The sequence below is a fragment of the Triturus cristatus genome, chromosome 9 (genome assembly GCF_964204655.1).
Source record: "Triturus cristatus chromosome 9, aTriCri1.1, whole genome shotgun sequence".
Classification (NCBI taxonomy): domain Eukaryota; kingdom Metazoa; phylum Chordata; class Amphibia; order Caudata; family Salamandridae; genus Triturus; species Triturus cristatus.
Genome location: NC_140592.1, coordinates 763,251,519 through 763,266,791, shown reverse-complemented (window position 1 = coordinate 763,266,791; position 15,273 = coordinate 763,251,519). Strand labels below are relative to the sequence as shown.

The following is a 15,273-nucleotide window of genomic DNA, read 5'->3' as shown; positions in this document are numbered from 1 at the left end:
GGGGGTGATTTGAAATACCCCACTGTATACTTACATCTCCTAGAAAGGTATTAATGTTGGACTGGATCATCTGGGTGGTGAACTGTTACAAACATTGTTCATTGAAAGTCAGTTCCACCATCAGACACTTGAATGTGGGGAAGGTTTCAGAGAGAACATGTTTTCAAATTGAAGGAGTGATTCAGTCCACCGAATATCGTTCTTCTCAATGAAAACAGATGCTGGAATAATCATGGGGTCACTGCCCAATTAGGCTTGGGAATTCAGAATAAGGACTGGTCTTGTAGAGGATCCAGGAGGTCCCAAGCTTCTTCAAACTGTTTTCCATCATGGAGAGCAACAAAGAACTGGTTGATGATCACTCATTAGCCCATGATGCTAGGCAACCAAGTGATGCAAGAGTATTGCTCCGGCAACTTGGTGAACTCATTAAAAGGACGGAGCTCAGTTGAGGTATTCACTGAGGGACTGGGGTGTGATGGGGTGGTTTCTCGCAAACTGGAACACAAAACCAGCTTTCAATTAAGGAAGTGTAGAACATGGGATCTCTGGTAAATTTTGCAGCTCCTGCGACAGTAACATTGCTATGCTCAAGACAAGAAAGAGCAGACACAAGGGCAAGCCTTCTTCTGCAATGCACAGAGGGTTTCCAACTTCATTGTAGTCTTTGTATCCTTACCTGTAAGAAACTCAACTCCTTTCTCTTCAAATAACACCTCATGGACCTGAGCTAGACTACCCTCTGATGGAGATACCTCTTCTCAATTACAGACTCCCTTTTTTCTTGTCTGCCCAGTTCTACTGTAAATCATACTTCCCATCTTTCAAACTACTCCGTCTCTTAGCTCCATTACCCTTGCACCCAAAGTTGATATCATAGAGCCCTCCTTTTTGTACAATGTTTCACTTGAAGCTAAGCTCATGATACATAATTCCATATCCATACAAATAGATATCTGCCTGCGGTGTCTGAAGCTCCTCTTAGGGCTATTGGCGCACCAAAAGCACCAGCGGGAAAACTGCTGAGGATTCTGGAACAGGTCTGAACAAGTTCCTTTACGTCCCTACCCTCTGCAATGCAGAAACCATTTAAGGGTTGCCTCAGGAGTATGGCCCTCCCTGTGGCCATGAGCAAGGCAGTTTCTGCTTCCTGTGTTTTTGGGAATGCAACGTATTTATCCAGCGGAAGTGCCGACAGTATTCAGTGACAATGCAAGAGGCACTTTGGTGGACTGCCTGCCACCATCAGTAATTAAATAGGAAAGGTCTAGTAAGACAACACCTTAGCCTCCTACAATCTACTCACCAGACTGGGCACCTTGTCAGAAACCTTTAGACTAACACATGCAGCTACTCAGTTTGCGTTTCCCGCATGTATGGTGATGACTGGTTTACATCCTCTTGCTTGGTATTTAAGAATGATTATAACGGGTACTTTCCTTCAGTTTCATCATCACCTGACGTTTCTACTTGTGTTACACCAGTCACTCATCCTTCTTAGAAGGACCCCAACAAGTAATCAGACAAATTTTATGGGAGTACATTGTTGGCCAAGACACCTTTAATATCAGAGATGCCTCGCTGCTACTATGGGGCAGATTCCGATCCGGGTTGGAAAGCACTCTGACCGAGCCGGATCAGGAGTGTTTTCCGACTGAGCCGGAGTCCTGCAGTCTGACCGAGCGAGTACGATGCGGCCGTATGCTGCCGGACTCGGTTCGGTTGGACCCCCATAGAAGTCAATGGGAGCCGGTCGTACGACGCATACATGGGCTCCCATTGCCTGAATGGGTACGTCGTGGACAAGTGCACCCCCTACAGTGGGTACGTGTCGGTGCCAACCGCACTGTACATGCCTGTGTTGGGGAGACCCATGGGTCTCCCCTGTGTCCGAGTTGTAGGGCTGCGGGTGACAGGGGGTCCGACGCGGACCCCCAAAGGCAACCACCTGGACGATTTGCGAGCCGGACACTCCGGCTCGCACACGCTGTCCGACGCGTGCATCGTACTGGCTCGGTCGTGAATCGCATTCATTGCATGCCACGGTTAGCTCACGACCGAGACGTACGGAGAGGTTCGGACCAGGCTTATAGTTTTTCCGGACGGATCACGTTCGGTGCCCTTCCGGGTCGGAATCGGCCCCAGTGTGTAGTAATATTCTTCGGTCATATTTGATTGCCTTACTAATCGTTTCTTCCTCAGGTGTTAATTGAAATGTGTTTCTATTTTCTTCCTTGGGTAAACAGAGTTTAGTACATCATTCTTCTTGCAACTGAGGGGCATGTTGTATGGTTAAGGGTGTCTTTTATTCATGGTACATCTGTAACACACATGTCCTGTATCAGGACAGGGAACACTCCTTAAATTCTCCTGTAATCCCTTCTGAGGTTTCACAGTTTCCACAACTCAGAAGACCTTTCTTCCATCTGGTGGACAGTTGCCATTTTTAACAATTTTTTTAATTTAATTTATTTTAATGTTATGTATTTTGAATAAGACTCCCAGACATAACCAAATCAATGTACAAAAGACCGGGCATGTCCGAAGTTGTTGTGTGATCAGGACATACATTTCATGCTGTGCCCCACATTGCATGCACACCTCTAAGATAAAAAGTAATTTCCACAGTAAGAGAAAACATGGCAATTCCTGCAACTGGACCAATCTAGCAGTATAGCCATGGTGTATTTCTCATGGTTAATAAAGAGGACCAGTTTGCTTCAAAGTTTATAAATATCCTTTGCAGTGTTATTGCAGTGAAATTAAAAAGCACGGAGGCCGGTGAATAATGCCACCTCTGCACCACCCCCTTCTTATAGTCCTGCAGAAGACACTAAAACTAACATAAAGAAATGCACGCAAAAAATTATAGCAAGCATAGGATAGGGGTGAATAAAAAAGGGAACTGTGCAAACATTCTTAGCGTATATAAAAGTATAGCAGCATTTGTAGTGGATTGGAACACCGTGCCTAGTGATGCAAAAAAGGAAGGAAAGGGGGAAACTATAATCATTGTGAATCAAAGAGTGGTTATCATTTAGCTTGCATGTAGTGTACTAGGAGTGAGAAATACTGTGCTGATATATTGAGAAGGGACAGAGTATTACAAGGCTTTTATATCAGGAGAAGGGGTTCGGGTAAATGGCAAGCTGGTGATTAAGCAGAGTGCAAAGCTCTAAAAAAGAGAGGGGAAGAAAAACTAACTTAGAGGATCAGTTGTACGTCATCAGACAGAATGGCTTAAATGAATGGGGATTGTAGCAGTTAGATGTGTGTTCCATTTAAGGTAGAATTGTTTACCTTGCTCTCCTCAGTCTTGTCTTCTAATATCTTAAAAACTTAATAAGTTACAATTATCTCTACTGCTACGTTGTAAATCATTAGCAAATTGTAAATCTATAGAATATTTCCAAATGCAAGTAGAATATTAAATACACCCTATTGGGTGAAGGAACCTTTTCTCCTAAGGTCCACTGCAGATTCAAGAATCTGGCTGCAGATTTACAAATTAGCCATGCTCTGACTGGCTGCCAATCACGGAAATAAGTCTGTTATCGCCACTCTTCCCTCAAATTGTGCATCGAGCATAGTGATGGGAAAATAAAAAAAGGTTCATAAGAGGGCAGAGTGCAGACCCATGTGGGGGTGCTCCAAAAAGAGACTTGTGCTCTGCCCATCACAAAAAAATACTGTTGCGGCCGCCATTACCCAATATGATGCACTGAAAATAGTGTTGGACCAAAATAAATAGCATATCAGCGGAAGGTGAGCATCCCAGACCTCCAGGCCCATTCTGAGATGGCCAAAATTGAGTCCCCTTGGCATTAAACTAAATATTTCAAAATGATTTCTATCACATGATTTGCAAGTCCTATGCTGGATTTGTGAATCCTAGACCCTTCCTGGGTCCTGTAGACTTTCCTTGGGTCTCACAGTTCTAAGCCAGATTTAAAGAAAAAAGAATTTGGTGCAAGCTGGGCTTTACCAACACTTGCAGCAAATGGTTTTCAGCCGTGTGCAGCGGGGGTTGACTGTCCCCCAGGCAGTGACCGCGAGGCTTGGCCTTTGGCAACCCCTACTGTTCACCACCATATGTGGACTTTGTGTGCAGAGCTTCGCATTTGGTGTGCCAGTTATGATCTGCATGGCTGTTTTTGAGCTATGGGTTGAGGGGCTAGTCATAGCAGTTTTTCTAGATTTAGTTCAAAACCATAAATTTAAGTGGGACTAGCTCTTGCAGTAAAGGTGAATACATTCTCATCAGTGCTTTCAAGGGTTACCTAGGACAGTTGACTGAAAAGATTCTGACTTGTGTATGTGTATGTGTATTGATGGATTAGATGTGACAGTTGCCTGAAGTGACTCCTAGACGTGCAACTGGAACGTGGTTTCTCAGTAGTTTGATTTATATGATGACCGATTAGATGTGGCGGTTGTTTAAAACTCTTTGCACACTCTCCTTTATTTATTGGTGAGTTCACGCAATACTGATGAATTCATAAAATGAGTCTGCAACTCAGAACACAATTGTCTCTACTCCCCTTTGAAGATTTGTTGGAGTATATACAGCAAGAACTGAACTTCCCATAGGCAGAACAAGGCGTTGATGTTTAGACTCTTTAAGAATTCTGGATTTTATGAAATCTGACCATATTCACAATATGAATGTTCTTTGCATACTGTTTGAGATTGTTATTGTTGGTTGAAGTGTTGTTATTGTTGGTTGAAGTTTGCTGATTGTCTGAATCTTCTTTCTTTCACATTCTATTGTTTTTTTGTTGTTTCTGGTACAATTTGATTAATTTCTTTGCGATTTGTCTTTTCATTTGTAGGTTCATTTTTGCCCACAAGAATGGGGACCACGATCTTCTGAGAACACATTACATGGTCCCAGTGTCTCAAAATAGCCTCCTGGTTACTTGAATTAGATTTATTTCTGCGTCCATGCCCTGTTGGATTGAGAGAATTACACAAATTAGTTCATGAGGATATGACAAATACTTTTTGCATTATTAAAACATTATGTCTGATGAAATGTCTGAAGTGAAGTCAGTTCCCTTTCATTGGAGCCATTACAGGAACTATTACAACTTTCAGATCTTGTTGCTACTAAAAATGCAATGTGCTCTTCTTTTTACTCTGAGTTTAGGTTTAATTAAGATAGCTCACTTTCATAAGCATAGACTTCTGAAATTTAGAAAAGGGCGAGGTCTGATTTTAGCAAGGCTGAAGGCAGGCTCTGTTCACATTTACAGATGATATTACGTAACAGAAAAACTTCATATCGAACAAGATGCCAACAAGAAAGAAATTAGCGTACAAAAAGAGAACTCCGTGACTGATCAAAACATTTGATACAACCCCACTACTGGTTTATTGTACATATGCTTGTGACTGAATGGGGTACATTTATTCATAAGGGTATTCTTGAAGAAACTTATACTAGGGCAATTTACTACACACCGCTAAACCAACAGGGAAGCACTGTGCCATATGCACATATGCTGCTCGGTCAGAATCCTTGTGACTACTTCCTAGGCACAAAAACAACCATCATCATTCTATAGGTAAAATGCAGCAACGAGGCCATTGCAATGGTTTAAAAATGCAAACACCTCATCTAACACATAATCAGAAAAGGCACACTGAGGCGAAACTGTAGACAACCTTAATGTTACTTATTACAGACCTCGGAGTTCCAGCATAACTGAAAAATACTGGAAATTTAAGGAAAAAATATTTTCAGTCCTACAGGAAAGAAATGAACCAAACAATCAAAAAAACTCTAATCACCAAATAACAACTGCATTATAGATTAACCACCAAGCTCAGTATCAAGTAACAAAAAACTCAGACTCTGAATCACTTTACGTCAGAGAAGAGAATTCACCTAGTGTAGACGGAGTAAACCCCAGTGGATTATGGAATTCTAATTATTCCCTTGGCGAAACAGAACTAATAAGTGAATAAGATGAAATTATGGAAACATAAAGGTTAAATTCCTCCGAAGATTTAGATTTGAACACCCATTGTAATATATCAACGTCAAATAATATAGAAGGAATTAAGGACAATACGCCACCAGTAAATCAGGAATTGGAGGTTAAGGGTTCTATCAGCAAAACACATTCGATGATCAGCTTAACACTGATTTAACAAACTACTCTAATAAATGAACAAACTGTACTATAATAGTATTGCACATGAAATCAAAACCATTAAGAATAACAAAAATGGAACATAAAAAGGATTCTGAAATTATTATAACCAAACTACAGTGTAGCCTTCGAACCACCATCATAGAAGTGCTCATACTTACTATCCACAGTACCCGTTTGCTACGGACATGTGCAGGTACTTTCTTTTACACCTCCAACAGCAAGATTCTTAAGGCACTTGATAATCTTTATCTGCTGCTTCTATCTCATCAATGAAATCATCAAATGTCTCTATCCAGGCAGCCAATCTGTTGCCAATATTCAGGTTTTTGCTAGTATTGAATGTCTGTGGTGGTTTGAAGAAGGTGGCGGCATTGTAACCATTTACAAGATTGGCTAACACTGAGGGTGGAGTTCAGTCAGACACTGTATGCTGTCCACTGACCTGCTCCATCCATACTATCTCTAAGGCCCTGTGCTGTGCTGGCCTCTGGGACATTCTGTGGAACCTTGACCTCTCTCTTGGTCTCCATGGGAGCCCTTTGTTTTCAGGAGACCTTTGGAGTTTTTCTGAGTGGCCACCCGGCAGCTTTGGTGTTGTGCTGCTCTGGGTATGCACAGCTCTGCAAGCACAACCCCGCGGTGCTCCCTCTGGGGCCACTCCAACCAGCTCTGTGCTATGATGGCTCTTTTTACTCAGTTCTGGTAGGCAGATGACCGTTTCTTATATTTGAATTGCACTGCTTGTAAGCGTCTCTTTGTACTGCCTGACATCGGGTTGATCTCTGCCTCGCAGTGTGCTTCTGTTCGTAGTATTATCACACCATATGAGGTAGGATTTAGGTTGCGCAGTAGCCCGGTACCTCTCTTTGAGGCCTTCCCAGCAAGTTTTTGGCCAACGATATGCAGGCTTCTCAGCAAAGCTTTTGTTATTATTAAATGCTTCACATTGGCAGGAGTTGCGATTTGACTCCACGTACGCCAAAAGTCGATTCCGCACTTCGACAGAGGCACACATGGCATGCACGAGCAGTTTGCTGGACCACGGCAAAGTCTCTAGGAGAGCCCTGTTGATCTTCGAGTTACTTATCCCCTATCTTGTCACCAGTTATAGCATCCTCCACAGCCCAGGTACACGCCAATGACTTCGCCACAGGCACGGAGCTTAGTATAACAAGTCTTCATTCTTCTGCTTGTAACCGCGAACCCCACATTCTAAACCTGCATTCACTTCACTCTGCTCTAATGCTTATGTCACAGTTCTACGGACTCCCTCTGGAACCACAAGGGTTCTGTAATTGCAAACTCATGACATACCAGCATTCACAATATTATTTCCAATTTTCGAGGAAAAAAGATACAAACCCCAATCTAAAATTCATGCAACAACCCAGGAAATAATAACTCCTGTAACACATCATCAATAGTTATGGAAAATAAGCAAGATGGCGATGACACATTGAACAGGACTCAAGGAATTCTGCTCACAGTAAATGCATCTCTAACAAGCATGTTTCAGCACATAGTTTTGTCCTATGTAAAGCACCTAACCATCGTAGGTTAGGTCTGCACTATATAGGTGCGCCCAACAAAATAACATGTATAAAGTATCATAGTCTGTGGATATACCAACTTTTTTTTAACTCAAACTCACTTTAAGCTTCCTTCTGTGTCAGGGTAATATTAAAAAAGGCATTATTTGAACTTGGGAACAAACATTTGAAACACAGATTTATGTTGAAATACATTTAGAGATGTGAAATGTAAGATGTGGGCAGGGCTTGCTTGGCACATAGCAAGGAGGCTTTCTCTGAGCTCAAAGCAGCCCTAGAAGAAGAAAGGCCTGGCGTAGTGATGGTCGAAGAACATGATTTTTGCATTACAGACAATGACTTCCTCATTTTACCAGCATAATGTCACCTGCAGAATTCAGCAATGGCCACCAAGAGCCTGATTTAGAGTTTAGCAGGCGTAGCAAAGGCTGCCTGGGTGGCAGACTCCCTGCCAAATTTAGAGAGGATGCCCAGCAGACATCTATGTACACTGAAAGGAACAGCTGTCACAGCGAGTTTGTTTTAGAAAAACAAAAAATTAATGACCCCCCCACATGCTGGCGATTTTCTCCCAAGGTGTGGGGGTCATTATATTTTTCTTTCTGTCCAACACCATCAGATTTTTCCTAGTGATGATGCTCAGGAGAAAAATACATTACACTGTCCACCCTAAATTGGGCAGGTGTTGTAATGACCTTCCTCTGACGGTCCTTGCTAAGTTGGAAGTATTCCATGGACAAAGCCAACTGGGGCTTAGTTGATGGAATACTTAAGGTCCACCTGTCTCTAAAAGAAGTGGGCGGACTGAGGGTTTGGCGGGCAGGGTACTGTGTCACATTTGTACACTGATAAAGTCTAAATCAAATCATAAGAAAAACATGACCTCAACAGATGCCAGAGTGCCATCCTTGGACAAGTGATTGGAGAAAATTATGGAGGGTGGGTACAAGGGGTGATGAAGGACTTGAGCTTCCCAGGTAAAGTCTTCAATCCCTCAGCGGAAATCGGGAAATGCAGTGCAACAGGACCTGAGGATCATTGTGCTGCCCAGACTAGTCCATATGGAGGCACAGGTGGAATTTTTGGAGAACACAATGAAGGCTGCAAATGCTCATCTGGGGGTCTCTGGCAATTATGAAGAGGAAGGTCTCTTTTGGCAGTGCTCCAAGGCATGCTTGAGAGGGAGATTTTGACAAACAAATCTCATGGTTCACAATACTTACAGACTCCCATTCAGAACCCTGAAAGTGACCTGGGAATCCAAGGGCACCATGATTGCTGAGCTGGGCAGCCACTAGAGAGAGAGATGATTGTATATGAAGCTGACAAATTCAGTCAAACTGATGTAGAGGATCCTAATCTTTCCTGACTCCAGTCAGAATACAGATTGCAGATTACATTAATTACAGCATGCCAGTGGCACACCTTGAAACTAAAAGTCTGCTATAATAAAATGACATCCATCATATAGTCTTGCAGGTTGAAGGCACAATATCTTTTCTATTAGCAAGATGGAGTGAACATTCATCATCCACTGGAACTTGAACATATTGGGGCATATTGCTAAGTGTGCAATTGATCTCTTTACCCTTATAAGGAGCTAAGCATAAAGAAAACACTTCTTTTACACGCTGGGGCAGGTTGTTTTTACTCTTGCTGTATTGTAAGGATACAGGAGTATACTCAACGATATGAGAAGTTTTCGAGTTGTGAGTTGTTGGGCTAAAATTCCAGGTTTTTCCAATTTCCCTTCCTTCTATCACTCTGTTTGGTATGGTTTTCTATAAGTGATTCCATGGAATAATACAAAGCTGATTTCTCTTTCTTTCACTTTCCATATGTTTGGTTACTGCTGGCCTGGTGGGGTTGTTGGAATAATTTTGTTGGCAAATTCAATAAAAAATTGTTAAACCATGAAAATGTGAAGGTTTTGGGAGGTTTTTGTAGCAGAGTTAAATTAGTCATGGATATTTTATTAAATATAGTGTATTTTGTGGTAAAGTTATGGTGAGATGAATGTGGGTAGTTTACATCATGGCAGTGTTTGGTTGAGGAGATAATGTGTACCTTCTGCTCCCTGATATAATAGAGAGCTAAATGAACCTGCATGCTGTTGGAGAGTGCTTGGAGGAGAAATTACCTGCTTGAAGATGAAGTGAAATACAAGGATGCTTTAAAGAACTATAAAACACAATTTAAGAAAATGTGTACTATTACTCTAATCGAACAGTGTCGAGCAACAACTCAGAGAGAGAATTGTTTCAAGAACTATCTAAATATTTGTGGATAAAATTCAGGGTATTTATTCTTCCTTTTCCTAGCCTGGTGATTTTGTGTCTCCCCTAATGACTGAGATTTCTGTGTCAATACATATTTCTTGATATGTGCGAGTATGGACCCAGAAACAATTTCAACGGTAAATATTTCTGTGAAATCGGGCTCTGCAAAGCCCCCCACCGGGCAAATGTATTTCACTTAGTAACTTTTAAAATTAGTCCAATTCTGGGCTGCTTTGTCATTACTTCTTTAGAAACAGGTATGGCTCCTGGGAAATGAAACAAAACAAGCTTCTGTGGCTCCTTATTTTTTTAAAATCCTACACTGGTTGCTCCTATTTCAAGCATTAAAATAGAAAACCCTCTACTCATACTTGGATGGTCAGGAGCGTCTCTGCTTACGATTATCATACCTGATCAAAAACTGTGATAGACTGACTATCTAGCAACTGTCCGAGGTTAAACTAAGATAAAACAGAGGTTATGATCTTAGGGTGTTTCTCCTCTATTTGGACTCCCAATTGGTGGCCTGATTCTCTAGGTCCTGTCCCAGAGCCAGTAAGTTTGGTGAGAAATCTTGGGTTGATCTTTGATTCTCCTCTCATTTCAAAAGCACCTGATTAAATTTATATGAGTTATCGTTCAGTTAAAATCCTTACGGAAAATTCTTCCTTTTCTCCCAGCATGCGTTCACTATCCCATTTCCAAGCCATAACTGGAACTTGATTGGATTATTGTAATGCCTTGTATTTAGGTTTTCTGTTTTACACAATCCAACGTCTAATTATTTAAAACAGTGCTGCTCCGCCACTTATGAATCACCCTAAGCATGTTTCAGGGGTGCACCATCTCCAGAGTTTGCATTGGTTGCCAACAAAGACCCAAATTTAAGAGCCTGTGTATTTGGCATCAAAAATTAAAAGGACTGCAATTCAGTGAATACTTATTCCCTGCAGAGGGAAGCGGGCCTATGCAAGGTAGATGAATATGAGTGGGTTACGATTTTTCTATGGAAATATTGCACTATCTCCTTAGCGGAAACACATGATTAGAACTTGTGGTAGCCACCAAGTGTGTTCCAGTTGGGCTAGGGCATAGGAGCACATGCATTTTGACATCTAAATTATTTAAATCTAATTAGTTTGTTGCTCCTGTAAAGTGCTCTGGTTCCATATCTATGCTATTTGGGGGTTTGCCTTCTATTTTTTATCAAGGTGAAAGCTTTTTAAAATCAAAATCAGTGACATACAAACCTTTCAAAAGTATTGCGAAATACTAGTTAATATATTATGCCATTGCAAGATGATACAAGACTCTATGGGGCTTATTACAATGTCGGTCGGAGTTGCCTCCGACCGACACCGTCTCAGGACTGACTGACCTCCGGTCGGCGGTTCCGACCGCATGATTATGATCCGTGCGAACACTGTTCGGTCGGATACTCCCATTTCTCTATGGGAGCCTGTGTTACGGCCGTAAAGCGCCCATAATACAGGCTCCCATAAAGAAATTAGTGTGTGTGTAAAACTCTGCACCCTGTGGCAGGCACCCCATGGTGCCTGTCACACAGTGCATGAATTTACAGGGGGCACTGTAGGTACACCTCGGCCACCAACCGTAGGCCGCAGAGGCAAGGGGGCACTGCTAGGGGCCCTGAAAAAGGCTCTTTCCGACAACCTTCCAGTGTAAAAAAGGCCGGCATGGAAAGGCTGTGGGAAACTGACATCGTAATCCTGACGGCAGAAATGCTGTCCATAGGGGATTAAGGTGCGGTTCCGCCCGTCCGTAGGACTCAGAGAGCAGTCGGACCCCAAACCAACCATGTTGGTCGCAAAGCCTGCGAACACGGTCAGAAAGCTTCCAACTAGCGGTAGGCAAGCCTCCGATATCGAAACTGCCCCTATATGAGCATGGATTCATGAGATTGATTCAGCATACGCAGATATGTTTAACAGTGTAATTAAAATAGAGTTATCTCACCAGTGCTGTAGGCAGAAGATGGAACTTGTTGGGTGCGAGACTGCTGCAACTTTGTCCTGATGACCCTGCAGAGGAGAAAAGCATATGGTTTGTCTGCATGATACACATATTACAACCCAAAACATTTATATATAGAATTAAATAATGAAGCAAAACAATACAGAAAGAGCTCAGCTTCTTATTTGAATTGTTAAATAACCACAGCTGTAGTTTGACCAGCAAAGAAGGGGAACTGGGGTAAGAGTTGATGCTTGTAAAGGGCAGTGTGGTGCCTCAGTGGTGAGGCTCCTTAGGGTACATCTACACCCTGGCCCTAAAACTGGGACTGGTTTCCAACCATGCTCACGTTTCTAATATACACATGACAAACCCATCAGACTCTGCCATTGACCAGCCCATGTACTGCGTTCATGGTTTGATCTACAGTTTACTACAAGTAAAATGGGAGTAGAACAACACACCTTGCCCATAACTATGCAGATAATTGACAAAATAAGTATTTTCCATTATTTAGAAAGATAAAGGAATGCTTTTTCACATTTAAAGACTGCTGTATCTAATTCTATCAACATATTTATTGCATACAGAGTGTTTATGGAGGAAGATTTCCATGTTATTAATAACTTCTAAGAATAGGCAGTATATACAATGACAAGTAAACTCAGGCAAAAAGGCAAAACATTGAATTCTTTCTGTCCAGTTTTCCTAAATATTTACTAAAGGGAGATATATTTTACTGGCATTTCAAATAAACTGCCTACACAATTAGAAATAGTCGCATAGTGTACTGAAAAGAGTATAAAACATCTTTACACCCTTTTATCTTCTTTCATGTTCCCATTTTTTTCATTCAAATAGATTTTCAGTTTCATCTTACAACTGAAAATTAATTTGGGGGAGACGGCATATAAAAACTAAAAGTTACACCTCTCACTATGAATTACTACTTTTAAAACCCGATTGAGACTTCCGAAAAGTGCCTCGCTTTTACCGTTAAGGTTTGATTTAAATCTAAGACAAATTTCAGATATAGCCTGCTTAAAACCTATCTTTTATTCTATTAGATTGTGGACAACTGAGGATTTCGCCCCACACAGAGATTGTCTTAATGAGATACCGATAAATCAGCGGACACTAACAATCCCTTGGCTACATCATGCTAAAACCTGTTTTTTCAAACTTGGATTGACTGAATATTGGCTGGATCCTTCATCAATTATGGAAAATGCCAGGGAAACTGTTAAAGTAGGCTACTGGGAAGTTGTTACTAGTACAAGAATTTCGATAGTTGCCGCGGGCAGCCTTACAGATGCACATCTGTCTTTTAAATGCGGTCAAGATTTTAAAGATTTTTTGGATAATGTTAATGTCCCATTGGTGAGAACTTTGTGTATTAAATTTAGCCTTGGGGTTTTGCCATTAGCTTCTTTTACAAACTCCTGGAACAAAAATGATAAATCCTCTAATCTTGTCTCATGGGCTGCCACGTAGTTGAAAGTAAGGAACATTTATTATTATTTTGCTGAGCCTATAAAAGCAGCGAACATGCTGGATAGACCCTCTTTGCCGGCTTCTTGGGCTCACAGATCAGCATAACGCCCTAAGAATATGTAAGTAAGTTGATAGGACCTGTATAGTATATTTGAATCCCAACTATCTACAATTAATCTGGCATATTAGGACAAATATTGTTGGGAGAAATACATTAATATAATGAGACCCATTTATGTTTTACAGTTTCTCAATGTTTTCTCTTAACTACTGCAGTGCACATTTTTATTTTACTTACCCTAGTGAGTGCTTATTGAGTTACCCAACCCATTAAATATCCTAGACGAACCGGATGACAACTGACCCTTTATGAGCCCACTTTTAAGGACTTCTTTTCAGGGTTTTGTTCCTCTGTTTTTAATCTTAGAATTGTGGTACCTCACTGTCAATTCATGATTATAACTATAATTTGGTTTTATACATTTGTACTAGATGATTTGTGATTTAAATCTATTATGTTTTTGTGTATTTTTAAAGCTTTTGCACTGTGTACTTTTATGGCTGACTGAACCTAAATAAAGTTGATAAAGAGAGTCACTACTTTCAACTTTTGGACAAGGTAATTGTTTATTTTCAATTAATAAAAATTCAATTTGTTCCTCCAATTAATTAAGTTCTGTACAATTCTCAATTAAAATTATATATCATTATTGATTAGCCGACATGTGTTTCACAATATCCTGCACTTTTCAGGAATCTACTTTGTCATGTTGTTCACATCTGTCTATTTGTTTTCTCTGAATGGGTTACATGGAGTGTGCTGTGGTAAAGAAGTCAGAATCACATGAAACAGCATGGAAATAAGGACGTTGCTTTTTTCTTGCATATCATGTTCTTTCGCTTCATATTGCTCCATTTTCACAATGTGTAGTACAACATGTAAGAGGCAAGGAAATTGTAACAGGAATTATAATCACATCATAAACAAATGACAGATGATTTTTGTGCAGGCATAATCAATGCCATGCTTCTGCTTACATTGACACATTTATTTGTTTTACAATATCGTCTTAAGGGCAAATCTGCAAATACTGGATCAGATTTGAGGCAGTCATTGGAAACGTTAAAGCCAAAGAAAGAAAATAGGTTGATACAGGCAGATGGTGCAAAAATAAAAAGAAATGTGAATACAGGAAGGATTACAGCAGTAGTGCTTGTGTGTGCAAGAGAAGACATAGGAACTGAGACTCTTTTGCGGGAATGGAAACTGTGCCTAATAACAAGAGAGATGGGCATATACCAGGTAGACGGAATTTCCATTTCCGACTGATATCTCTGCACACATGTACGCCTCATACAAGTAAAAGCCCACAGGTTAGAAATTAGCTGTGCAAACCCAAATTTTCCAGACAGAATTCTGAATAGAATTCCCAATTCTGTGTAGTTTAACATACATATTAGCCACCGGCTCTAAGTAAGATAGTAAATGTGTGTGAGGTGGCCGGTGTCCTTGGGCAAGTGAAGGGCAGGATGTTGTCATGCATGAAACAGGATGGCCTCTTCTCCCATGCCTTACTAGAGGGTTGGGTGGGAGCTGGGGACTAGGGATGGGCTGCACTGATGTCCATTTCCAATGTGATTCCAAGGCCTGATGCTCCAGTGCCCAGATTTAGTGAAAGAACACAAACACACTTACAATTAGGCGTAGTGAAATTCCACAGGGGAGTTTCACTCTACTCAACTCATAATCATGGCCTTTATATTTGTGAAAGAAAACATGATTTTAAACTTAACTGCTCTGAGAATGTCATTTAA

General features: G+C 41.1%; 1 protein-coding gene across 2 annotated transcripts in view; it reads right to left on the bottom strand.

Annotated features, from left to right (window-relative positions):
- Positions 1 to 2,288: 2,288 nt before the first annotated feature.
- The window catches only part of LOC146798805 (uncharacterized), a 105,390-nt gene continuing 92,405 nt past the window's right edge, over positions 2,289 to 15,273 (bottom strand). For both annotated transcript variants that reach the window (XM_085626114.1, XM_085626115.1), the window contains 2 exons: positions 11,968 to 12,032; positions 2,289 to 4,949 (listed from right to left, as the gene is read on the bottom strand). In XM_085626114.1, coding sequence (XP_085482240.1) covers positions 4,765 to 4,949; positions 11,968 to 12,032 — 250 coding nt within the window. In that variant the 3' untranslated portion in view covers positions 2,289 to 4,764. The remainder of the gene's footprint in view (positions 4,950 to 11,967; positions 12,033 to 15,273) is intronic.